The following is a 23,587-nucleotide window of genomic DNA, read 5'->3' as shown; positions in this document are numbered from 1 at the left end:
CCTATACAAAACATTGAGAAGACAATATAGAGCATAATCGTATATTAACATTTAATTTCAGGTTTGGATTAGTTTTAATATGTATTGTCAACGTATAGCAGTGTACTTCTTATTTAGAATTATCTTTGTGCAGAATATTTCACGTGATCGAGTTCGAACAGCGAGCAATTATTTACATACAAAAGTTGTATTGCAAATAAAAAATGGTGAAATCGATCATAAAATTAACGTGCAAGCAAATTTAAAATATACTACCTCACATTTTTTCTTTTAAAATATCAGTACCTAAATACCGATTATTATATTACATTCTTTTTACTAATTTAGTTACCTTTTCAATTAATTTGTCTAAATTAGCTTAAATTTTAACACATAAGCGTTTTACTTTTATAAATATTACAAAACATTTCCTTGGGTATTTCCCGAGCGCAAAAGTAGAATTTTATTTCTGTTTAGAATCCAAAGGTGTTAAGACCGGGTTAAACTACAATGGATAAAACCAGTAGCCTATAGTCGAATAATAGACAAATAATAGAGGGACTTTTGGGCAATTTAAGAATGGAGCCTTTCGATATAAGATTTATGCAAGATTCGATATGTTCTACATTTGTGAATGGTGAAAATATTAATGCAACTATTACTAGAATAGAAAATAATCAGATGAAAGCTAGCGATTTCCCGCCGATTTCGATATTCGAACAGAATGGAAAGTACTTTTCCAAAGATAACCGGCGTCTCTATGTATTTCGTGTCTTGCAATGCAGAGGAAAACTTGATAAGGTTAATGTTAATTTAACAACATTCAATCCATATCAAGATGCAAGAAAATTTAAAACAAAAAACCAAGGCCAGAGTATCTTTGTTCGCCAAGGCACAACTTATCCACATACAAAGGATAAAGCTGTCAAGAAGCCTATTCAGAAAGCTGCACAACAAGTTCAGAGGTAGTTTTTTTTTAGAGACAATTTTAACATTGTTGTTTTAAACTAAATTGTTGTAATGTGGACATTTTGTATAACTTTTTTTTATTAGAGCAAAAACAACTCCAGGATCTGCTATGCCAGATATAAGAAAAATGAAGCCAAGTAAAATTATGTTTACAACGAAGGATTTTCCAGAAAATTTACATTTGGCAGCAAATCTTTGGTTTGAAAAAATTACGTCTGGTGAATACACATTGGAGTACCTTGTGGAAATATGTGGATACCCAAAGGTAATCATAAGTACAACGTTACCACAAAGGTATTACTGCAATGATCCTGCACATCTGTACATACTAAGAGCATTAGAGTACGAGGGCCTTGTTGACACAGTGATAGTCGAGAAAGTGCCAAATGAAATTAAGTTTAACGAAAATGGTTACATTAAAGTGTGTCGCAAAGGCTATAAAGGAAACCTTATTCCAACAAAGTATACCCATGATAGTGATTCAATTTTACTCAAGAAACGGTTTCGAAATCTTCATCTCTGAATGAAAAATGCCAACAAGGTTTGATATTGTATTGGCTTCTTTATGTACTTTCTTTTGTTCTTTTAAACAGTGTTATTTCTCATTGTTCTTTTGTATATATATAAAGAGCTTTACCTTTTACTACTGTGATACACCGTTAATCTTAATGGTAACAAAATACTGTGTATTTATTGTTTGTCAATTTTATGTAAATAAATGATTACTTAAAAAAGCATCCATCGCCACCGTTAACAACCCAAGGGTAAAATGTAAAAAATAAAACCAAATAAAAAGAATTTATGTGACAAAAAGCTTAGATAAAAACGAGAGTAATAGGGCAAGAAGAATTGCAAAGATCAAATCCTTATATTTTGAAATATAATTTGTGTAATCGATGGCTTGCTAGAAAATATAAAAAGAAGGTTATGTTTATTACTAACATAACAATACAGATTAAATTTTTTGGTGTCAATGGCTTACCTTGTTTTTTAATCCCGATACTTCACCTAAAGATTTTGGTTGGCTAGTTATTGGTAAAAACGATTCATTTTCTATCCGTTCACCTTTTAAATAATGTTTTCCTGTACAAAATAAACAGAAAAACAGAAAAACAAAAAAATATTAGTTGCGTTAAGCATTTATTGTAATACAAAATTTATTAACTTTTACAATTTTTCACCTGTTTCAATAATCCGAACTTTGAACATTTTTCCCATTGACCTTTCATCCATTTCAACCAAAACTTGTTCATAAAACTTATTGTGTGCAACATAATGTTTCTTATCATGCGCAATCTCAGTGACCAAAACGTCTTGGACTTTACCTAGCTGATGACCATACGGCTCATAAGACCGAAATAACTCGGATAGTTTCTTTGTTCGACTTTTGATCTATCACAAGGCAAAAATTGGTATATAAATACAAAATTTTCAACTTTTTGAGATTATATTAAAAACAATGGACCGGCAGCGTGGTGTAGTGGTAAGAACACTTGCTACACCACACATGAGGTCGTGGGTTCAATCCCCACTGTTCTCATGCTGTAGCGCCCTTGAGTAAGGTGCTTTAAACGATATGAGCTCCTGCTGAGCCATCACTTAATCAGCAGTATAATTATCGGGCAATTATAATCTATAATATCCCAAACTGCCACAGGCAACTCGAGACTGGGTCGGAGTAACTGATGTTACTCTATGTTTAAGTCGCGCATTCGACTTTCCCACATCGAGGATAAAGATATATACAAAAAAAAAAAAAAATGTATTTACCTTTTGACGATCAATTTGTGGCATCCGTGCAGCTGGTGTTCCAGGTCTTGGAAAAAACTGGTTTATAAACAAACTTGGAAAACGATACTTGTCACATAATTGCAATGTTTCTTCAAAATCCTAAAAATCAACTCCGAAATTAAGATCAAGCTACTAAAACAATGTAAAAAAACCAAAAATCAGCACAATTAGTTTGTGCAAAATAAATACTTCATCTTGTTCTGTTGGAAAGCCACAAATAATATCAGTTGCTATGGAAATCCCAGGAACTTTACTTCTTAAAAAATCGACCACATGACTAAAATCAGCAACTGTGTATTCCCTTCTCATCTCATACAAAGTCCGGTCAGAACCGGCTTGAACAGGTACATGTAAGAAAGCGTAAACCCGTGGATGGTTCAGCACTTTGGCAATCTCCTGAAATATGAAAAAATTGTTTAAGTATAACAAAATGTTTTAAAGTTAGAGGGTGACTTTGTTATAAAAAAAGGAAGTTGCCAAGAGTCTTCTTATAGTTTAAAGTTTAAGATTCACTTGAATTCTTTTTATAAATATCATACATTTGTGTATAAATACAAACAAAATTTTTTTAATACTAAAATATATTTTATTACCTAGGATTATGTTACCAAAAATAAAATAATTACAAACAAATAAATTTGCAATACTGATATATTACAGCAATAAAATAATTAATGTGAACAAAACAATAACAAACGACATTTTAGTACAGGATGTAAATAAAACAATTCTATAAATAAATAACATAATTAAAATGGTGTAAAGTAAATATTTTGAGTGGTCGATTATAAAAAACCATTGCATATCCTTGAATACTACTTCAATTGCATATAAAGTATACTGCAAATTATTTTATTTTGTTAAAAGAGATAAAGCAAAAACAACAAGTTCTAAAAAAGCAATAGACTGCAACCCTAAAGTTATGCAACCATTATAATTTTAAGATCTTTCTGGACAGTTTGCTCATATTCACGAATCTCAGATATTGTTAAATTAATCCAACTATCAAGCCAACAGAATTCTTTCCGATGGTAAAGCAAATAAACATGGTGGGCTTCTGCATGAACTTTACTTGCAATATAGCCTTGTAATCCTCTCCAAGCAACCTCAACAGTTACAAGTTTATAGGCACACATATATGCTGGTTCTGGCTCACCATTGGCAATACATCTTTTACTTTCAGCCTTTAATTTTTCAATCCAATTAGCCGATAATGGACCCCTGTTGCAATTTTTAAAAGTCACCAATTTTGGAAGAAACTGGCACTTGATCATTAGCAATGTCTAAATACACAATTTCAGTTTCAGCCCATTCTTCATCAGGTATGTTATGTACATTTTCTGAGGTACCAAAGTCTTTAATAAGCATTGTTTCAACTTCATATTTAAAGCTATCTTTAAGCCAACCTGGGTTGGATAAAACAGTTTTATTGTAAGCATGTGCATACCATGATTCTTCACAAATATCTGCAGTACCTCTTGAGAACATAGACTGGAAGTATTTGGGAAATCGTGATAGAAAATTATAAACTTTTTTTTTGTAATGTCCAGTCTGGCCATCCACTAACTTGTAAGGACAATTTTCAACAACTTTCACTCCTTCTCCATTCCCACTTTCCTCAATATCCTGCTTTGTTAAACACCAATGATGTGCTAACTCATATTCATCAACAGATATTGGAAAAATAACCCGATACTCTTTTCTCAATATTTTAGGCATGTTCCAGCTGTTATGTTATTACTAATCAAAATTCCTGCAATTCATAAAGGCTTGAAATTAACTACAATACACAGAGAATGAGGCTATTATGTGGAAATAATGATAATTGTTAACTAAAAGGCAACAAACTTAAATAAAAAATAAATAAAATCCAGTTACGAATATTTTTGTATGATTTTAAAAGTGATCCCGATACATTTAAACATAAATAAGCAATTGAGTGTAGTTACCGTTTTAATTGCATAGATTTGATATAAACTAACAAAATTAAATATATTTCTGGTTAAATAATAGGAAGATTTACATCACTCTAACTATCGTAGTCCAGTTGAATGCAACTTTGTTTTTGGCCAGTGTTAATCATAGCCTTCAATTCCATTGCAGCCTGTTCTTCATGTTTCTTGATATCATCCAAGGACATTGTTATCCAGTTGTCGAGCCAGCAAAATTCTCTACGATGGTAGTTCAAATAAGTATGGTGTGCTTCTCTGTGTATTCGATTAACTATATAGTTCTGCATACCCCAAAAGTTTAAATTCACAGTTACGAGTTTATAGGCACACATATATTTTGGTTCTGGCTCACCATTGGCAATACATCTTTTACTTTCAGCCTTTAATTTTTCAATCCAATCAGTTGATAGCGGACCTCTGTTGCAGTTTTTAAAAGTCACTAACTTTGGATCATTTTTCTTTGAATACTTAGAAGCAGGTAAATCGTCGTCATTTGCTATATCTAGGTAAACAACTTTTGTTTCGTTCCATTCCTTCTCAGGTAGATTATGGATATTTTCAATAGTGCCAAAGTCTTTAGATAACAAAGTTTCTGCCATGTAGCTAAAATTATTTTTCATCCACCCAGGGTTGGTAAAAATAGATTTGTTATAAGGTGGAGAATTCTGATACCAAGATTCTTGTAAAATATCAGCCATGCCAGTTGGCACAGCTACTTGTAACATCCTTGGTGCTTTTGATAATAAATACAACATTTTTTTCCTGTAAACACCTGGGTTGCCATCCTTATCTGTAAATGGTCGATTTTCAAGTAATTCTATACCCTCACCCCCTCCTGTTTCATCCTTATGTGATTGACAGATTGACCAAATGTGACCAACTTTATATTCTTCTATACTGATTGGAAATATAATGCGGTACTCCTTTCTTACAATCTTAGGCATTGTATACAAATATAAAACACCAACACAATCACAAAATATATATATATATACAGAGAAACTTTAAAAATAATCTAGTAAAGTAAATACTTCTAATACATGGTAACTCAACTGGACAATAATAGTAAAGCAACAGGCTTAGTTAAATTATTCATGGACTTTAAATAATCAATAAAGCAATAATATTTCTTTTTCTCTAGCCTCTAGTAAAACACAATCTCATTACCTCTCTGTTCTTAATGAAAATATATTGATAATAAAAACACAAGCATTGCTGACAGGAAATGAACTATCATGATAAAAAAACAAGCAACAAACAATAAAACGTGAATTATGTAACATCTTAGAAATTTAATACCTGCCTACAAACTACACTGTATAAATAATATATTTTCTTTCATGTGAATAATATATAAAATAAACTGCATTATATATGTATTTGCCAAGCAATAACATGGTTAGTTAACAAATTGAGTAATTAGTGACATAACTACAAATTATTAATTACATATTTTGTTGTTGTTTTTTTGCAATTTGTTTACCATTTAATGGTAGTTAACATTAGTGATAAAAAATGGTAAACATATAAAATAGTTTTTCTATATAACCTTTACTTGATAAAAAAATTTACCTCCAAATGCTCAAGTATGTAGGGTGGGTTGGTCATTCCAATTCTTAACATACAATTATCCGGTATCACTTCAACCAGTTTCCATAGCAACTCTGGCAATGAAGTACCAATATCTCGACCATATGCACCAGTATCCTCGCTGGTCAACCATATTTCAACCACCCCCTCTAAAAATATTTAAAAATGGTTGAACTTTAACTTTATTGTTTGGTAATAAAATTTGCCACCACTATGAAGGCTTTGGATTTTTTAATTACCTTTAAATGATTGTTTAGCTCGGTTTACGATTTCTTCAATTGGATAACTACCCAAGTCCCCCCTGGCATGTTTAGTTTTGCAATAAGTACAAGAGTTAAGGCAACTAAAGCAATAAATTTATTTGTTAAAAAAAGGGCAATTAAAAATTTTACAAAGATTTGAAAACAATAACATTATGATAATACAAAACAATGTTAGTTAAAACGTAAAATATTTAAAAGTTTATTTATCAAACAAAAACACTACATTAAAGAACAAGGTTAAGTAAAACTTGAAATAACCAATAATTTACTTACCCAGTGTTAATGCTAATAATCTCAATAAGTGGGTTTCTTCTTATCTTAGGAAGGGAAAGATTAGCTCCTCCACTTTTTCTTCCATTAATTTTTTTCTGGCCCAACAAACGAACTGTGTTACCTTAGTTAAAATATAAATATTTAACAAGATTTTCTTGGGTAAGGTTATGAAGTCAACCTTTTTACATTAAGGATAAACAAAAATATAAAACTCAAAGTTTTTTTACCTTTTAAAGTTTCTTCAACAACCTCTACTACATGATCAATTTGTTGAACCCCGATCAGGGAAAGTCCCTTAATGTACTCCATCCTAGGGGCACCCTGAGATACACACCCAGCCACAACTACAGGCTTACCCATCTGCTGACCTTTTCTGGAAAAAAATTGAGTTGAAAAATAAAAAATTATTTTGTAATATATATTTTTTTATTAGTTTTATTCAAGATAAATGATTTTTATTTACTCAATCATATTTCTAAAATGATCTTCAGCAGGATTTTTCACAGTACAGCTGTTCAACAAAAACAGATCGGCATTTTCCATTTGATCTAAAATATAAAACCAATTAATTTACTTTAAATACACATTTTTGTTCGTAAAAAAAAAGTTTGTACCAGTGATTTTGTAACCATAAGCAGCAAGCTGACCAGCCATGTATTCTGAGTCTGATGAATTGTGAGTACAACCCCAAGTTTTAATATAGATAGTTTGGGTGCCGGGTATAAAACTAGAAAAGACAAAAAGTTAAATTATTAAGCAAGCATTAAAAATTTTGAAGTATCTGTAACTTTACTAAATCTACTAAGCATATGAAATAGGTATGTTTTCAAATTACAATTTATGTACCTGTCATGCCTACAATCTTTGATATCTTCTTTCATTTTCAGAGTTTTGATTCTAGGTCGTGGTACAACCAGACTTTTAGTTGGTCGGGAATTAACTTCATTATTTTTCCCAATATCTTCGATGTCATCCAACACTTCATCACAAACAGATGGCATGATTGTAAATACAAAAATTATTTAATTAAAAGTCTAAAAATATAAAACATTTAAACGTAGTAATGGTGACATAAAAAAGGCACTAATTATCTAATAGTAGTGGTTAAAAAAATAATTATTTTCCAATTAAAAATTCTGTTAGTTACAGTAACAAATCAATATGAAATTTAGCACTTAGGTTGTAATTATAAACTGTAAAAAATAACCCTTATGTGTAACAATAGTACTACAAATAAATAACACCTTTTAATATATATTTCTATCAGTTCAAGTTGCTAAACAAAGTTTACATTTGGTGCTTTACAATTTTAAAAGCTTTAAATAAAATATTATATAAAAAACACAGTGTTAAATTTGAAAAAAAATAGAATCACTGAAAAATATTACAACAAATAAAGATATAATAGTTCTTTGTAATAAAGTATTTTACAAATTATGTTAATATAAAAATGTATGGAAGATAATAATGCTTATATATATAAAATTGTGAACTATAAACAGTAAAGAATAAAATAATAACTTTAAATCAACATATATAAAACTTTGGCACATTTCATTTCAAACCCTAATCCAACTGGGTAATTTGTCGCAATTGATTTGTGTCCTCATCTAACACTAACTTTACCCTTGGAGAAGCAGGAGTAATTCCAGGACCATAATGTTGATAAAGAGCATCAGCTGGGTTGGAAGGTTTACCACCATTCTCCATAAGCTCTCGTCCTGATATATATTGATGTCGCCAGTTGGGAGCAGATGAACTTTGATGAAAATCGACATTATGTTGAAATGAAGGAATACCAAAGTATTTTCTCCAATTGTTTGCAAGCTCCCTGTCCACAATATCACCAACAAAGTTGTTGTTTCTTACAGAACTTGGAGGTAGAGAATATTGGTTCTGTGGTTCTCTGTTAGCTTGATAGAACTTCATGATATGATCAAGTTTTGAGTCAACTGCTTTAAGGTACTCCATCATATTTACTTGATCCTCACTTTGTTTTGGCTTTTGATGGTTTTGAGTAGATGTTTGCACTTGAGAAGGGTTTGTAGAACCTTTGCGAGCTTCAGCCCATTTCTCATAAGGGTCACTTGTCTTGATGCTTAAATCCACTGCCTCCTTCTCTAAACTTTCTTTAATTTCTTGCAGCAATCGTTTAGTTTCACTGCTTCTTGTTGTGGTTTCAGCATCATGAATACTTCTTGCCCAACTAGAACTTTCAATGTTGTTCCTATGGTAAGACTGCTGCTGTCTATGCAAAAAATCCCTTGCTTTTTGAAGACCATTTTCTTCCTTCTCCCACGCTTGTCTTGGTGAAAATTCAGCAGGTTTTTCTTCTTTTTTGTAATCCGGATAAGAGGGTGAACTTACACCGCCCAAATCCTCCATTTTAAGTGAATTTTCGTCAGGTTTAACCAAACTTGTTTCCAGAAATTGAACAGATTTTTGAAGGTTGTTTTGTTGCAGTTTGATAGCTTCAATTTCTTTCTCCAGAGACTTCTTGGATGCATCCTGTTGATATTTGGAGCTATTAACTGAGGGTTGTCTAACGGTATCATTTTCTCTTTGGATACTACCAAGACGAAGTTGCAAATCTTTTTCAAGTCCATCTATTCTCGCCTTCTCATCATTGAGATGTTTTCTTCGTATGTCGGCCATCTCCTGATCATTCTTAACCTCTTCAAATGAAACTTGCAGCTTTTGTTTTAACTTTTTAAGTTTCATTTCATTTTCTGCTTCGTAAATCCTTTGCTCAATCTCAAAATCTGATTCCATTTTTCTTTGGAGCTTTATTTTTTCAGAGCGAAATTTCTCATCATGTTCTTGGTGCAAAGATCTTAAATTTTGATCGTGTTTTGTTGATATTTCATTGATTTGTCGCTTTTGCTCAGCATATAAAACATCTGTTTTCTCATTCAAAAGATTGGTCATATTCTTTTCAGTTTCTTCCCCAATAGAGTCAACCTTTACTAGTGTGTGTCTTAGTCTTTCCTTATTCTCAATTTGTTCTTGTTCCAATGACAACTTAAAAGCAGCCAACTTAGAATCGTATTCCTTTCTCAGTTCTCGTTCTTGATTCTCTTTTTCCAATTCCAATTTATTTTTTAAATTTCTTTCAGAATGCATAAGTTCATCAGTGTGTTCCTTATTGATTTGTTGTAAGCGCTCTTCTCTTAGTGCTTCAAGTCTTTGCTTTTCTTCTTCAATGTTGTCACCAATTTCATTTTCAAGTTCCCTTATTTCCTTTGCTTTAAAAGAGCCCTGTGCCTTTTCCAATCTTTTATTTTCTTGATCCTTTAACTGTTGAATTTCAATATCAGTATCAAGTTTTACTTGAGCTTTTAGTTTGTTTAATTCTGATTTTTTTTCATCCTTTAACAAAGCCTTTTCATGGTCAATTTCAAGTTGAATAGTTGTCTTAAACTCCTCAATAGTTTTCTTTTTATCAGCAATAAGTTTTGACTTTTCCTTCTCAATCTCCAAATCGATTTCTTGTTTTACAATTTTCTTTTTCTCTATTAACTCCTCACTAGCATCTGATTCAGAAGAAGATATTGTCGGTAAATTTGGAGATTTGCTTAGATTCCCGTACATTCTTTTTTCTGCAGCAATTGCAGCTGCAGTGGCTGGTTTTGGAGCTAAAGTTGTCAGCGATTCTTGCTTTTCTATTGGTTTATTAGTTTCCACGGGAACAAGCGAATCAATGTCGAGCATGTTAGCAAGATGACCTTTTACATCTTCCTCGGAGTTTGTGGAGGTGGAGTTTGGAGACACAATCATCTTGTCAATGTCACTTCCCTCCTCTTTATCATTTTCTTCTTCTTCAGAGATTTGATATTCAACTCCAGAGAGTTCCAAGTCCTGGGTCTTTATTTTATCGAGATTGATTCTACCGATATCTGAAGTACTATCCATCGTGCTTCCTGTTAAACCAAGAGGCCCTAAAGAACCCATTGGTGACCTAACTTGCCCTAATGGTCCTGGGGGTCCCCGCAGAGAGCCTAACTCTTTTAAAGGGGCAAGACCAGTAGGTGATAAACTTCCACTCAGGCCTAAAGAACCAACTGAACCAAAAGAATCTTTAAGAGGATTAAGTTGACCTAATGAAGATTTTGGGGGGACAGTTTTGTCCTTTTTCTTTTTCTTTGCTTTCGCTTCCTTTTTTGCTGATTTATCTTTCTTCTTGTTAACTACCACAGGATTCTGAGGCCCCATTTTTAATTTCTTCTGCCTTTCTTCGGCTACCATCGTTCGGTAAAACTCATCACAAGGGTGATCCCAAATACTCTCACCTGAGAGAAAATTAAAATAATAAATATCTCCAGTCGTGTCTTGACACGGTTTCCAATGCGTCGGTAACGGTGCATTTATCCCTTCTTTGGCGATCCACATAAGATCTAGTTCTTTTACTGGATCCAAGCCAATCAGTCTCGCATATTCCTGAATTTCTTCTTCAAGTGGGATGTAGTTTTCATCATAATCTTCTTCCAATATTACTTGGTCAGACATTGTTAATAATTTTAAATCAAATTACAAAAAACCTAAGGCAACAAATGCCTGAAAATCTGTAACACAATTTAATGAATTATAGATTTAAAGAAGTAAAATGATTACATCTCCAATACATCATAGAAAGAAAAATCAAAATAATTTGAAAGTCTTACATACAAAAGATTTACAGTGAAATAAAAAGGTTAAAAAATATGTGAAACAAAGTGATTACAAAGATTTAATGGCAACAATAACTTTACATACAACCATGCAATTATTGCACAATTTAAAGCGTAAGAAACATAATACAAATAGCAATGTACATAGAAATTATTTCATGCTTTTTTCAATACAATAGTATTTAAACTGTATATTATAACAAAACTATATTGCAACAATCTATACATAGTTACTTAGCAAAAAAATATGAAGACCAAGTAGAAATCTATTTCACCCTTGGCTTTTAAAGTTAATTCATAGCATCATGTGCTTCATGAAGATGATGGTCTTCAGGTAAAGCTGTTGCTGATTGTTCTTCATCTCTGTAACCCTCACTTACTCTTTCCTTGCCTGCAATTTGCAGGATTGCGACAACATCAGGCCGTCTGTCTATTACACTTGTACCCTCCTCCTAAAACAAATTGAAATGTTGTGTAGAATTGTAAGTTACTCCATTAAATTGGTATTTAAATAATATATATAACACTTTAATAAAATTAGTTACTTAAATAATATAACGAAACTCAAACAAAATAAGTTACTCAAATAGTGTAAGTTACTCAAATTACCTAAATAAAACAAGCACACAAAATGAAGTAAGTTACTCAAATAAAATAAATATGGTACACAAATAAAATAAGTTACTCAAATAATATAAGTTACTCAAATATAAAATGAGTTACTCAAATACAATGGGTTACTTAAATATAAGTTGTTTAACTTACCTCTTCATCACTTTCTTCTTTGGGTTCATCTCCAACTCCCCATGCCTCTAAAACCTCGATTTTAAATTCAACTTCAGAAGAAAGTTGTGGGCTTCCATAAGTTGTACATTTGGGTTTTGCTTTACTATGACCTTTGCCAAACTCTGCACTTAACCATAAGCCATAATATTCATGCTGGCCACCCATACCCTATAACAATTTATTAGTTAAAATTTAAGATAAGTTTCTGGAGTTTATTAGGTAAAATTTAAGATACCTATTTGGAGTTTATTGAGTAAACTTTAAGATATCTTTTTAGAGTTTATTGAGTAAAATTTAAGATATCTTTTAAATGCAAAATAGAATTATCACCAATTTGTTATAAATATACTTGATTTATATTTTTTTAACTATACTCATGTGGTCAATTTCTTACCAAGCCATTTTGCATCGTCTCCTGGCCGACATTTATATAAGCATAATGATCATTGTAACCAGTGGTATTGTACACAGCAAGCTTTGGTGTAATTGTAAAAAGAAAGCTTTTCTCATCCCCTACAATAGTTTTAAAATGTAACTAATTGGTTAACTAGTTAAGCTGAAATGTGGTAATAATTAGACTTGTTAATACTAATGTTGACATGTCCAATATCACAATTGGTTAATTTTAAATCAAATCTGACATCAATCTAAAGTGTAAAAAGCCTTTCTGTATATAAACTATTGTAATAATTCCGTCAACCTTTTTTTTACAACAATGTTTTTGGTGTGAAGACTTTTTTAAACTTTATTTATTTACACTTTAATCTTAGTAAAAGAGTTATAGGCACAGCAAACAAGATGATAGAAACTACAAGCCACACTATATTTACAATAAAAAATGAACCATGAAACACATTTACAACAACATGGTATATTGGCAGTTGTAAAAAACCAACAGGAATTACAAGTATATTACCAATACCAAGCAAACGGCCATAATACTCAGGGGGAAAATAAGACATCATAAAATTATAAAAACTTGCATTGGAAATTGCTCTGGTAGCAGCGACTAAGATAAAAGACAGAATTTGGACTGGGACATTGGGCAATAAAACAATACAAGAAAGTAATAAATTAAAGATTAGCACAACACAAATGTAATAACATGCCGATTGTTTACTGTGAGTTTTTTCACAAACATTGTTACTGTTTATGTAATTACCTTGAATTATAATAAAAATATAACTAATCACAGGAGCTATAAAGGCACCTACAAAAAACATAACGCCATAAAGAGATACGTATTTACTTGTTATTTTTATATTTCCATCTGTGATGGATATAAGCCATGGGTACAAAGTACTGATCATAAAAAGTAAGTGCAGGTCCATTAGTGACAAGTATAAAATAAACAAAACATAAGGCAATGAAAACAAATGATAAAAAACTGATTTTTTGTCATTTGATGCAGATTTATTGCAACAATTTTCAGTACTTAATAAACTTGTTGTTTCTTGGACTGAATTAAAGTCCCTTGTAAATTTAATCCTTGGCATTAAACTAAACAGTTTGATAAACAAAAGCAAAGCTGTAGATCCAAGCAGAATAAAGATGTGACTTAATGTCCAGCCAGCATTATATAGAAGTTTGATAGCCGTCCCAATCCAAGCTGCTCCACAAGCAGCACTTGATAACAAACTTAAAATCAAAGCAGTATTCTTTGGAAACAAATAAGTGACGGTTGAATTTGATAAACTTACATATGAGCCACCGAAAGCAATCAATGCAAAAGAAATAAATAACACCCAAGACTTATCAGGTGTTGCAATTGCCGATAGAAAATATCCTCCGCTAAGAAAGATCACTCCCATACCAGCAGCAACCCACATTCCAAACTTATCATAAAGTAGTCCCCATATTATTGCAAAACCAAATCTTGATTGACTTACGACCGTAAAAAGTAGCACAGTCATTTTACTTTGCTTTGCACAGATTTTAGCTGATGTTAAATTTGTGTGACTAACTGTTAAGTTTGAATTTTCATGACATCCTTCAATAAAAAATTCTTCTTTTGTAATAACATAATCAATTGGTCCCCATCCATAGGTTAGTTCATTAATACAGACATTTTCAATTATTGATAATGCTACAATTAAATAAGGCTGAACACTTTGAAACTTAACCATTATTGCAGATAAATATAATGTAATGTAAAACATATGAACAGTACAACTACGGAAAAAGAACACTTCCTGTTAATTTGAAAAATACCATTTCGAACACTTGATTAATGTACTGATGCAATGCAGTCAATGAAATATGTTAGCACTTTTGTTAATGCACTAAAGCAAATTTTCCATTAAAGTAAGTTTTAAGAAACTAATTAGAGCTTGCTTAAAATTTTAACAATTATAGCAAACTTGTTTAACATTTGGAATCTGAGAACAAGTTTAAATATAGTGACATATTTTAATTATCACATAGTGAGATAAACAGTTTGGTATCCTGCAGAATTTTAAACCTACAACTAAAAAATAACATTTTGACACTTAATAAATACACATATGTTACGTAAATATCATGCAAGAAACTTTAAAAAAGTACTAAATAACAAATAGGTGCATTTTTTAAACCAAATAAACCTAAACTCTAGATTGGTTTGTTTTATGCAGCAAAAACACAGGCACAGCAAAGAGTAAAGTTACCAGTACAAGCCAAATTAAATTAAGTACGAAAAATGAGCCCTTAAATACAGTAACTATAACATGATACAATGGATTGGGTAGAAGACAAAGAGGAGCAACAAATATGGATTGAAAACCGCTAACTGCACCGTAATATTTTAAAGGAAAAAAGGACATCAATATATTATAAAAACTTGATACCACAAATCCCTTTGAAGCAGAAATTAACACAAAACTAAACACTTGAACTGGAAGGTTAGGTATTAATACCAAACAACATAAAAGTACATTGATTATTAAAGAAGCAATTATGGTGTAACAGGCAGATTTCTTTACCAAATATTCCAAAGTAAAATTCCCACTTTTTAGCTGGTAATCCTGATATACATTTATTATATAGCTCAGAATTGGGGTCACAAAAATTCCTCCAACAAATGCAACACCGCTTAATGAAAGATATTGACCTGTTAAGGCAATGTTCCCATTGGATACTTCCAGCAACCAAGGGTACATAGTGTCGACTATAAAAACAGCATGAATATCTAGAACTGTTCAATAGATTAAAAATACAAGTGAGGGCTTGGAAAATATCACTTTAACTAAAGTTAAATTTTCTTTGTTGTAATTAAAGTCTTTATCAGCTTGTAGACTATCTGAAATCAGGTTTCTCCGCTCAGATGTTTGTTCTTGTTTAACAGGGTCTGTGAAATACTTTCTTGGCATGAGCAAAAACAACTTGATATATAACAGCAGTGATATAGTCCCAAATAGTATAAAAATGTGGCTCAGAGTCCATCCTGATTGGTAAAGGAACTTTATAGCACTACCTACCCAACCTGACCCACTGTAAGCACTGGTGATAATACTTAGAAGCAAAGTCAACTTGCTGGGAAACAATTGGGCGGTTGTTATATTAGTTGAGCTTATAAAATTCCCAGCACTTGCTAGCATTATAAATGAAATGTAGAACACCCATGAAGTATCAGGGGTTGCTACTGAAGATATAAAATATCCAGCGCTTAGGTTGAATATTCCAATTCCACATGAAATCCAGTTTCCAAATCTGTCATGTAGCAAGCCCCATAACAATGTTGAAACATATCTTACTACTGAAAGTATGGAAAATAAAAACACCAATTCCTTGCTTTGTTCAGTGCAGATATGAACATTGACATTGGGTTTCAATGTAGTTAAATAATTACTTGAATTGCTTTTATTCTTCTTACAATCTTGGCTAAAAAAATCTTCTTGTTGAAGTACAAAACTAATAGGGCCCCAACCGAACATAATTCCATTTACATATAGAACTTCAATTATAGAAAGAAATAAGATCAGATAAGCCTTCAAATTCTGACACTTAGGCATTACAGTGTTCTGCATATTAATAAAACTATTTTTAAAAAGAAGTTATTACAAACATTTGTCATCACAATCTGGTATATTTAAAAAAAGGAAAAACCATTTCCTGAAGTTCATCAATTAAAAAACCACAAAAATTACAAGTAAATTACTGATAAAACACTTGAACAAAACAATTTTATTCATTTTGAAAATTCACTGTATTTTCGCTATTTTACTTTCTACACAAGAGTCAAGGGCACAGCAAACAATAGAACAGCAATAGCAAGCCATACGATATTAACTACAACGAACGACTCATTAAATATAGTGATGACAAGATGATATATTCCAACTTGTAAAAGGCAAATGGGAACAGTTAAAATATCTGCTATCCCAGAAAGACTTCCATAATACTTAGAAGGAAAATAAGACATTAATAAAAAAAAAAAAAAAAAACTAAACTTTGCACTTGAACGTAGGGTATTAAAACTATAATAGACAACAATAAGTTTGATATTAAAACAGCAATAACAGTATAGACGGCAGATTTTTTGAGCAAGTCCATGAGACAACCCCCTTTAGTTTTATACTTGCGGTCTTGATAAAAATGAATACCATAACTAATAACTGAAGAAATGAAAATGCTGACTAAAAACACGACGCCGTAAATTGAAAGGTAGTCCTTTGTTATCCTCATGTTGTCATGGGTAATAGACAACAGCCATGGATACATTGTGGAAATGATTTCTTGCATATGCAAGTCTAATACTGATATGTACACAACTGTAAGAAAAAAGGGCAGTGAAAGTACTTGATTTTGTAAAGATGACTCCTTTTTTTCAAGATTCTTGCTGCTGTCTGCAATATTTCTTCCTGGTTCCTCATTTAGTAAATAAGTCTGTTCTTTAATTTTATTTGCATTAAAATCATGTTTGAAATGTTTTCTCGGCATAAGAACAAACAATTTGATAAACAACAGTGATGACATTCCTCCAAGAAATATAAAAATTTTCTTTAAAGTCCATCCAGTTTCAAACAAAAACTTTACAGCACTTCCCACCCAGGCAGAAGCAGAAAAGGCACTTGTTAATAAAGTTAAAATCAAAGTAACTTTATTGGGGAACAAGTAAGCAACAGTTGTGTTAGTGCTTGTTACAAAATACCCACCACAGCCGCACATAGACAAAGTAATAAACAATAACCATGATTGTTCTGGTGAAACAGCAGCTGATAAGAAATACCCTCCACTAAGCAGGATAATACCAATTCCATTTGACAACCAGTTACCAAACTTATCAAAAAGCAAGCCCCAAGAAAGTACAGAAATATTACTTAGTTGGGCAATTATAGTGTACAGCAACACAAGATTTTGTTTCTGATTTGCACAGATATGTATTGTAGTAGTATTTATAACTGTAGTTGAGTGATTACTTGTTATTGTTATGTTTTTATGACACTCATCACTAAAAAACCCTTCCTGTTGAATAACATAACTAATAGGTCCCCAACCAAATATCATTCCATTTACGAAAGAATTTTCAAGAAGACTAATAATTAACAGAAAATACAACTTTAAATCCTTACAGTTTCTCATTTTAAGATAAAGCTTTATAAATTATTAACATAACCGCCTTTCAACCGAATTTTCCACATCCTAAACCTTTTTATCATAACTTTTTCGAGCATTCAAGTCATCATTACAAAGAAATATAAAAAAAAACTTCCTGTTTCTAGAAACCTCATCAATTCACTATAAACATATTTTAAGTTATTCTATTCAAGCACAGCATTTACTGTTTTTTTTGTCATTCCGTTACATACCAAACTTTGCTACAATACATGATTATTGAACTTTACCCCTTTCCATTAAAACTAAGTGGACGTACTTTACATTACTTTAATTTTAAAAATGTGATTTTTATTGACAAACTTACATACCTTGATATTTAGAACTGTGCACAAAATTAGTTGAAATAAATCCTCCAAACGTGTGGCCACCTGTGTCCTTGACCACAATTAACAAAGGACCCTTGTTTAATGCTTGTGAACTAAGTCTGGAGAAGCTTTCCCCTTGTAGTCTTGTAGAATACAACAACCTCCATTTATGTTGTACGTCGACGGGTAAATGGGAGTTGAGATATATCACGTCAGGTAAACTAAGTGCTGTGTCTTTTGGTGTAAGTTCCCGGCGTAATATTGAACTGTCAATAGAAGGAACTAGAACACAAACATGGCCTAGAATATCCTGAACAAAAAAAAAACAATTTGAAAAATTGAGAATTTATGATATTTGCTACAAAAAATTAAAACTCAAGCCTAATATATACTGCAAATGTTTTTTTATCAAAATATAATCAATTTTATTAAATTATTTCCACAGTGATTTTACCTTGCTCATTTCTGCACATTTTCCGAAAAACATTTTCTGGAAGAAAGATTGAAGTATTTCTTTAAGAAACATATCTTTCTTTTGAAAAAAGTCGATAAATTGATCCTTAGAAAACTCAGAGAATTTTTTATCTTCCAAAATAGTATTGCAATATCTTTGGCAAGCAGTTGTTTCAACATTAAAAGGTTTGGATTTAAAGGAAAGAGATTGTAATGCAAGAATTAAAATCTGTCACACAGAAATGTTGATTAAAATACATTTTATAAAAAAAATAAATATATGTTTACAAATTTAAAAAAATAAATCAGTTTTCTTTATAAATAATTATTTAACTTGCACATTTAGGCCGATTTTATGAATTTTTAAACTAAGTTTGGTTGTGAAGAGTAAATTAAGATCAACATGCAAAAATTTACTTGTTCAAAATCTGTTGGTTTTATTTCATCTTTATTAAAATGAATAATTTCAAACAGAATGTCAGCTATCTCATCAGCTGCTCCGTAAGTCAGTATTGAAATATCTTTAAACAGTTTTTCTACGTTAAATTTGCTCTCAGAAAGTGTACATCTATGTTGCAAAAACGCTAAGGTTCTATCAACAATTTCTGAAGATAAATTGCCTTGGATATTTTTCTAAAAAAATAATCGAAGTAAAAATATGACAAACATTAATTTACCAAAATAAAATTGAAAAAAATTTTTATTTGATTTACCTTGAATGCAGATAAGTTTAACAGTGTTTTGTTTTCAGAGGAAATAAGATGGCTTTGTAGGTATTTTATTTCAGTCTCAGATAATCTTGAGTCTTCGTGTTTGGGTTGATCTTTAATACTTGTTGATTGCCCCATATTAGAGTTTACAAAGCCTTAAATTTAATTCAAAATCTAAATAAAAAGTAGAATGTTCAAGATTTTTTAACTAGATTTAAAAATATAATTCTTGTATAGAAAATTTTGCAAATTGTCTCAAAAGATAAAAAGTAAGCATGAAGGATATATAACTTTACATAAGGGTAAAAAAAAGCAGTAATTTCACAATCAAAATAAATAAAAAATATTGCAAATATTTAAGTAGAATTCCAATTAAGATTTTTTTAAGAGTTTTCGTTTTAAATATCGGATTCTGTCGTCAATTTCATTCAGTTCAAAGTTAGGAGAGTCTTCCAAACTGTGACTTCTACTTCTGGATTTTTCATACTTCATTTTTTGCATGGAAAAATATTCGGGAGAAATTGATTCGAGATGCAAAACTCGCTTCTCCATTTCTTTTAATCGCTCGTAAATATCTTTTGGAGCTGTTACTAAAAAGTTTAAAAGTTATCAAAAAACTAATATTATCAAATTTAATTATATTGAAGTGGCAAAACATTTGGTAAATGTTACTTTTATATTAAATAAATACACAAAATAGTGTTACTTTATTCGGGTCACATATGTTGTCTGGCTCTAGACAAAACAACATGCCGTTTACCATAGGAGAGAATCCGTAATCCGTAGGTGATAATTCTCTCACACTGTAATCCAGGCGAGATAATTGAGGAGAGCCGTAGTGTAATTATGTTTTGTCTAGAACCGGACAACATACGTGATCCTTTATTCTTCTTAAACTTCACAAATTAAAATTTTCTTACTTGAATTTATTTTCAGATGGTCCTGTAGGTTATCTAATCTCTCCATTAATCCTGGTGGACAATCTACTTGTTTGAATGAATGTTGAGGTTTTACTTCAGTTTTTATCTTGTGTCTGGAGGGAATCCACTGCCCTTGGTTGTTAACATTAGTTTGTGGTCCTTCTTCATTATAAACTCTACTTACTGAAATGAATAAATGGTAATATATGCTATCAAATGGCAGTTGATTACTAATATTATACCATCATTGTTTTGCATAGCCCTATTTTATTAACTATAAAGTATAATAAATAAAACTATCACTGTATGATTTATATCAACAAAATAAATACTACATTTTTTGTATTCAGTAAGCTCCTAGGATTTTCTTTTTTATGTAAGACAATATCTGTGATATGTTTTACTTACCTTGCATGTGAGTTATATTTGCTGGTCTTCTTTTGTACAAAGCATCTGTTCTAGCACAACTTTCTTCAGGACAAGACCTAAAAAATTAATTTTACTTTATGTGCCAGATTAAGATCGTGCAAAAATTGAATTAATTTTACTTACTTGGTGATCAATGAGTTCTGGCAAAATTCTTGGACATTTTGTTCATCTACTGCTTGTTGAGAGTGAGCTATGAATGCAGATATTCGTTTGTCTAACTTTAAGTAAAACAGAATATTTGGTAATAAATTGGCAGAGTGTTATAACTTTTAAGTTACATAAAAATCCTTTTATACCTCCTCCTTACTAGCTGTTATTTGAATAAGATCAGGAGTCACATTTTCATCATTTTTCTCCGTTTTTAGGCACACCTTATGTACATACATTATCATATTTAAATTACATTTAACATTTTAATTTAATAAACTGAATCCAACTAACCTGTAAAGAAGAAATTAAATCTTTGACTTTAGATGGAATGTCACAAGATAAATCAAATATTTCCAAATTTAAAGATTCTTGCAGTATTGATGCTGGCACATTTACCTAACAAAAAAAATCAATAAAAGTTAATTTAATTTTAATATAAATTTGAGTGCATATTTTTTAAATAAAATAAAATAAATACCTGTTTGAAGAATGTGTTGATTGCTGTAATAGCTCCTTGCAAAATATTCTTTTGAGAATTATTAACAGACATATTAACTTACAATATTTTTGCAATATACAAACTAAATAGAAAAAGAAATCATGGTTACTGTAAGAAGCAGCATTTTACTTTAACAATTTTGGTAGAACTAAGATATTTTAAATGTTCATTAATAAATTTTACTATGCACTCTAACATTATGAGAACTAGTATTTAATTGTTGCTGCAAGAACAAAGTTTGCTAAAAATCATTCAATATTGTTAAGTTCTTTTTAACAAAAAAAGTGTATCAACAAACAATAGTAAAAAAAGATCTAATGACAGTAGCAATTCAAAAATACAATAAAAAATTATTTTCCAAAATAGCTTAAACGAAAGTGAACTTTTGTTTTTGAATTTTCTAGAGCTTTAAGTTTTTTTTAGTCCATGCGAGCTTTCAGTTTTCTTGTTGTAACTTTTCCTTTCTCGAGCACATGAACCACTGCACCCCAACCCGATCCTGCATCCCTATCAACAGAGTTAAGTAAAGCCTGGGAAATGCATTCAAACAAGGTATCAGGATCCATATCAGGTTGCCACAAAGCTTCACACATACCATACATCTGCGTAGCACAAGTTCCTGATACAACAAAGTCTTCTGGTTCCATGGGACATCCAATTAAGTCACAAGATGCTATAAACGGCTCAAAAGTCCTTGGGTCTAATCCAGCAATAACAGGCTCAATAAAATATGGTCCAAATCGTTTCTCATATAACAAATTCGAAACAACACTTAAAAATGTTTTAGGAGAAATTTCACGATTTTCACGAAGGTTGTACAGTTTTAATTGAAATGCTAATCTCTGCGACACAGTTTGTACATCAGTTGCAAGTCCAGCTAAACCAATGAACAAATGATCGCTCATTGGAAAGATCTTTTCAAAGTCCATTCCGACAGTTTGAGCTTGAATTCCATACCTCAAATCTGATGCAATCGCGACACAATCTTTTCCTTTCATTGCTATTACAGCACCTCCATTGTAAGACATAATAGACATGGTGAAGTTTGGTGATTACAAAAATTTATTAAAAAATTCCTAGTTAGCCTAAACAAAACAAATTATTTTAGTACACATTTTCAAAATATCATTTAAAGCAACAAATTAGGTTTACAAACACAAATTAATAGTTCAAATTTCAGATGACCACACGTTAGAAGATTTTAAAATCTTGCAAATTTCAGATAATGTAGCGGGAGTTAGATCCTTTATAGCTAAAGTACACAATAAAGGCTTTGGATTATTTTGAAATGGCAAAGCATTTTCCATGGGCACTTTGGATTTATTTGCATTATAAACAACTTCAGCAATAGCTCTGGCAAACACATGCATTATCTGGTCATCTTTTCCCATTAAGGGTTTGGTTTGAAAGGAACAACCTGTCTGTGTTTCATAATTTGTTACAGACATAACACTTCCAAATTTTTCAAACTGGGTTATGACTACAAGATTTCGATCATTGAATTTGGCACACAATATATCAGTTTTAATATCATTAATTTCAACTGACCAAGACTGGCTTGGCAGTGGGTCTTTATTTTTCCCAGACATTTTTTTAATTTTTATCAGCTTTTGATCCTCCTAAACAGGGCGGTGTTTCCTCAACAAAGTGATTGATTTTTTCCCACTGCTGCAATGTTTTGGCTTGTATGGATAATGCGTGAATTGGGCCTTTTAATTCCTCGCTCAATACAGTATTAACACTTCTATGTCTTTGAATTGCACTTTTTCCTTGAAAGTTTGCAGAAACAATCACAACCTTAAAGTGTGTTTCAGAACCTTTAGGTACAGAGTGTTTGTAACTTTCGTTAAAAACTTCTAAATAAGTTGGACTAAATTCAGTCTTGAGTTTTTCTTGGATTTTTAATTGAACAGGGCCAACAGTGTTATCCATAGAATAACTGTTTCTAGTTATTTTAAATTGAGAACGAGCTTTTCCAGTATTTACAAATTGTTTAGATAAAGAAGCAGTAAAAATACGAAACATGTAGTGCGATTATCTTTTGTACTTCTGTTTATCCCAGCCAACTGCAACAATGTCTTCTGGATGAACAGATCTCAGCTTTTTATTTTCCACAAATAAGACGTTCTCATTAACACGTTTGTCAAATCTAAGCAGAACTACTTTTGGGTCAACTCGTTTACGTAATTTGTTAAAAGTTGATCCAGTACCGGCCATAGACACACACTCTACCAAAATAAACTGAGACTTTTTCCT

At 31.3% G+C, this 23,587-nt stretch overlaps 8 protein-coding genes across 10 annotated transcripts; 1 reads left to right on the top strand and 7 right to left on the bottom strand.

Annotated features, from left to right (window-relative positions):
- The first annotated feature begins 466 nt into the window (after positions 1 to 466).
- Positions 467 to 1,693, top strand: LOC145760466 (uncharacterized). Its single transcript, XM_082574364.1, has 2 exons — positions 467 to 944; positions 1,033 to 1,693. Exons 1-2 carry the CDS (start codon positions 559 to 561, stop codon positions 1,469 to 1,471), a joined length of 825 nt encoding a protein of 274 aa, XP_082430490.1. The 5' UTR covers positions 467 to 558; the 3' UTR covers positions 1,472 to 1,693.
- Positions 1,619 to 7,844, bottom strand: LOC145760463 (threonylcarbamoyladenosine tRNA methylthiotransferase-like). Its single transcript, XM_082574362.1, has 12 exons — positions 7,664 to 7,844; positions 7,432 to 7,544; positions 7,281 to 7,365; positions 7,045 to 7,190; positions 6,818 to 6,938; positions 6,521 to 6,624; positions 6,264 to 6,430; positions 2,929 to 3,135; positions 2,719 to 2,838; positions 2,130 to 2,340; positions 1,931 to 2,031; positions 1,619 to 1,852 (listed from the first exon to the last, which is right to left on the bottom strand). Exons 1-12 carry the CDS (start codon positions 7,816 to 7,818, stop codon positions 1,748 to 1,750), a joined length of 1,635 nt encoding a protein of 544 aa, XP_082430488.1. The 5' UTR covers positions 7,819 to 7,844; the 3' UTR covers positions 1,619 to 1,747.
- Positions 7,845 to 7,998: 154 nt separating this feature from the next.
- LOC145760081 (uncharacterized) lies at positions 7,999 to 11,365 on the bottom strand. Its single transcript, XM_082573946.1, has one exon. It carries the CDS (start codon positions 11,321 to 11,323, stop codon positions 8,384 to 8,386), a length of 2,940 nt encoding a protein of 979 aa, XP_082430072.1. The 5' UTR covers positions 11,324 to 11,365; the 3' UTR covers positions 7,999 to 8,383.
- Positions 11,366 to 11,395: 30 nt separating this feature from the next.
- Positions 11,396 to 19,473, bottom strand: LOC145760075 (MTOR-associated protein MEAK7-like). Its single transcript, XM_082573939.1, has 7 exons — positions 19,337 to 19,473; positions 19,041 to 19,256; positions 18,625 to 18,852; positions 18,174 to 18,480; positions 12,665 to 12,783; positions 12,250 to 12,438; positions 11,396 to 11,936 (listed from the first exon to the last, which is right to left on the bottom strand). The coding sequence occupies exons 1-7, from the start codon at positions 19,469 to 19,471 to the stop codon at positions 11,775 to 11,777; spliced, it is 1,356 nt and encodes a 451-aa protein (XP_082430065.1). The 5' UTR covers positions 19,472 to 19,473; the 3' UTR covers positions 11,396 to 11,774.
- A 33-nt stretch (positions 19,474 to 19,506) lies between these two features.
- Positions 19,507 to 21,415, bottom strand: LOC145760076 (MAP3K12-binding inhibitory protein 1-like). 3 transcript variants are annotated; one of them, XM_082573940.1, is made up of 7 exons: positions 21,311 to 21,415; positions 21,124 to 21,228; positions 20,979 to 21,053; positions 20,806 to 20,900; positions 20,662 to 20,738; positions 20,254 to 20,436; positions 19,507 to 19,923 (listed from the first exon to the last, which is right to left on the bottom strand). In XM_082573940.1, exons 1-7 carry the CDS (start codon positions 21,380 to 21,382, stop codon positions 19,706 to 19,708), a joined length of 825 nt encoding a protein of 274 aa, XP_082430066.1. In that variant the 5' UTR covers positions 21,383 to 21,415; the 3' UTR covers positions 19,507 to 19,705. The 3 variants fall into 3 exon arrangements, with proteins under 3 accessions (XP_082430066.1, XP_082430067.1, XP_082430068.1); XM_082573941.1 differs by having other exon boundaries at positions 19,507 to 19,917; XM_082573942.1 differs by lacking the exon at positions 20,979 to 21,053.
- LOC145760077 (proteasome subunit beta type-3-like) lies at positions 21,414 to 22,436 on the bottom strand. Its single transcript, XM_082573943.1, has one exon. It carries the CDS (start codon positions 22,366 to 22,368, stop codon positions 21,751 to 21,753), a length of 618 nt encoding a protein of 205 aa, XP_082430069.1. The 5' UTR covers positions 22,369 to 22,436; the 3' UTR covers positions 21,414 to 21,750.
- On the bottom strand, positions 22,417 to 22,920 carry LOC145760080 (proteasome assembly chaperone 3-like). Its single transcript, XM_082573945.1, has one exon. The coding sequence runs from the start codon at positions 22,918 to 22,920 to the stop codon at positions 22,501 to 22,503; it is 420 nt and encodes a 139-aa protein (XP_082430071.1). The 3' UTR covers positions 22,417 to 22,500.
- Positions 22,921 to 22,924: 4 nt separating this feature from the next.
- LOC145760078 (DNA-binding transcriptional regulator BolA-like) lies at positions 22,925 to 23,502 on the bottom strand. Its single transcript, XM_082573944.1, has one exon. It carries the CDS (start codon positions 23,354 to 23,356, stop codon positions 22,925 to 22,927), a length of 432 nt encoding a protein of 143 aa, XP_082430070.1. The 5' UTR covers positions 23,357 to 23,502.
- Between the last annotated feature and the right edge of the window lie 85 nt (positions 23,503 to 23,587).

This window comes from Corella eumyota, chromosome 7 (assembly GCF_963082875.1).
Source record: "Corella eumyota chromosome 7, kaCorEumy4.1, whole genome shotgun sequence".
Classification (NCBI taxonomy): domain Eukaryota; kingdom Metazoa; phylum Chordata; class Ascidiacea; order Phlebobranchia; family Corellidae; genus Corella; species Corella eumyota.
This window is presented reverse-complemented; position numbering and strand designations above follow the sequence as displayed.

Excerpts from the sequence above, each read along its gene's own strand:
- LOC145760466 (XM_082574364.1), top strand. The coding sequence starts at position 559 with ATGGAGCCTTTCGATATAAGATTTATGCAAGATTCGATATGTTCTACA. Across the intron at positions 945-1,032 it reads GCTGCACAACAAGTTCAGAG|AGCAAAAACAACTCCAGGAT; the intron begins GTAGTTTTTTTT and ends TTTTTTTATTAG.
- LOC145760463 (XM_082574362.1), bottom strand. The coding sequence starts at position 7,818 with ATGCCATCTGTTTGTGATGAAGTGTTGGATGACATCGAAGATATTGGG. Across the intron at positions 6,431-6,520 it reads AGCTAAACAATCATTTAAAG|AGGGGGTGGTTGAAATATGG; the intron begins GTAATTAAAAAA and ends AAATATTTTTAG. Across the intron at positions 2,032-2,129 it reads AGTTCGGATTATTGAAACAG|GAAAACATTATTTAAAAGGT; the intron begins GTGAAAAATTGT and ends TATTTTGTACAG.
- LOC145760081 (XM_082573946.1), bottom strand. The coding sequence starts at position 11,323 with ATGTCTGACCAAGTAATATTGGAAGAAGATTATGATGAAAACTACATC.
- LOC145760075 (XM_082573939.1), bottom strand. The coding sequence starts at position 19,471 with ATGGGGCAATCAACAAGTATTAAAGATCAACCCAAACACGAAGACTCA. Across the intron at positions 12,784-18,173 it reads GCACAGTTCTAAATATCAAG|GGGATGAGAAAAGCTTTCTT; the intron begins GTATGTAAGTTT and ends AAACTATTGTAG. Across the intron at positions 12,439-12,664 it reads AGACGATGCAAAATGGCTTG|GGTATGGGTGGCCAGCATGA; the intron begins GTAAGAAATTGA and ends AAATTGTTATAG.
- LOC145760076 (XM_082573940.1), bottom strand. The coding sequence starts at position 21,382 with ATGTCTGTTAATAATTCTCAAAAGAATATTTTGCAAGGAGCTATTACA. Across the intron at positions 20,739-20,805 it reads CAGAACTCATTGATCACCAA|GTCTTGTCCTGAAGAAAGTT; the intron begins GTAAGTAAAATT and ends TTAATTTTTTAG. Across the intron at positions 19,924-20,253 it reads CCATCTGAAAATAAATTCAA|TAACAGCTCCAAAAGATATT; the intron begins GTAAGAAAATTT and ends TAAACTTTTTAG.
- LOC145760077 (XM_082573943.1), bottom strand. The coding sequence starts at position 22,368 with ATGTCTATTATGTCTTACAATGGAGGTGCTGTAATAGCAATGAAAGGA.
- LOC145760080 (XM_082573945.1), bottom strand. The coding sequence starts at position 22,920 with ATGTCTGGGAAAAATAAAGACCCACTGCCAAGCCAGTCTTGGTCAGTT.
- LOC145760078 (XM_082573944.1), bottom strand. The coding sequence starts at position 23,356 with ATGTTTCGTATTTTTACTGCTTCTTTATCTAAACAATTTGTAAATACT.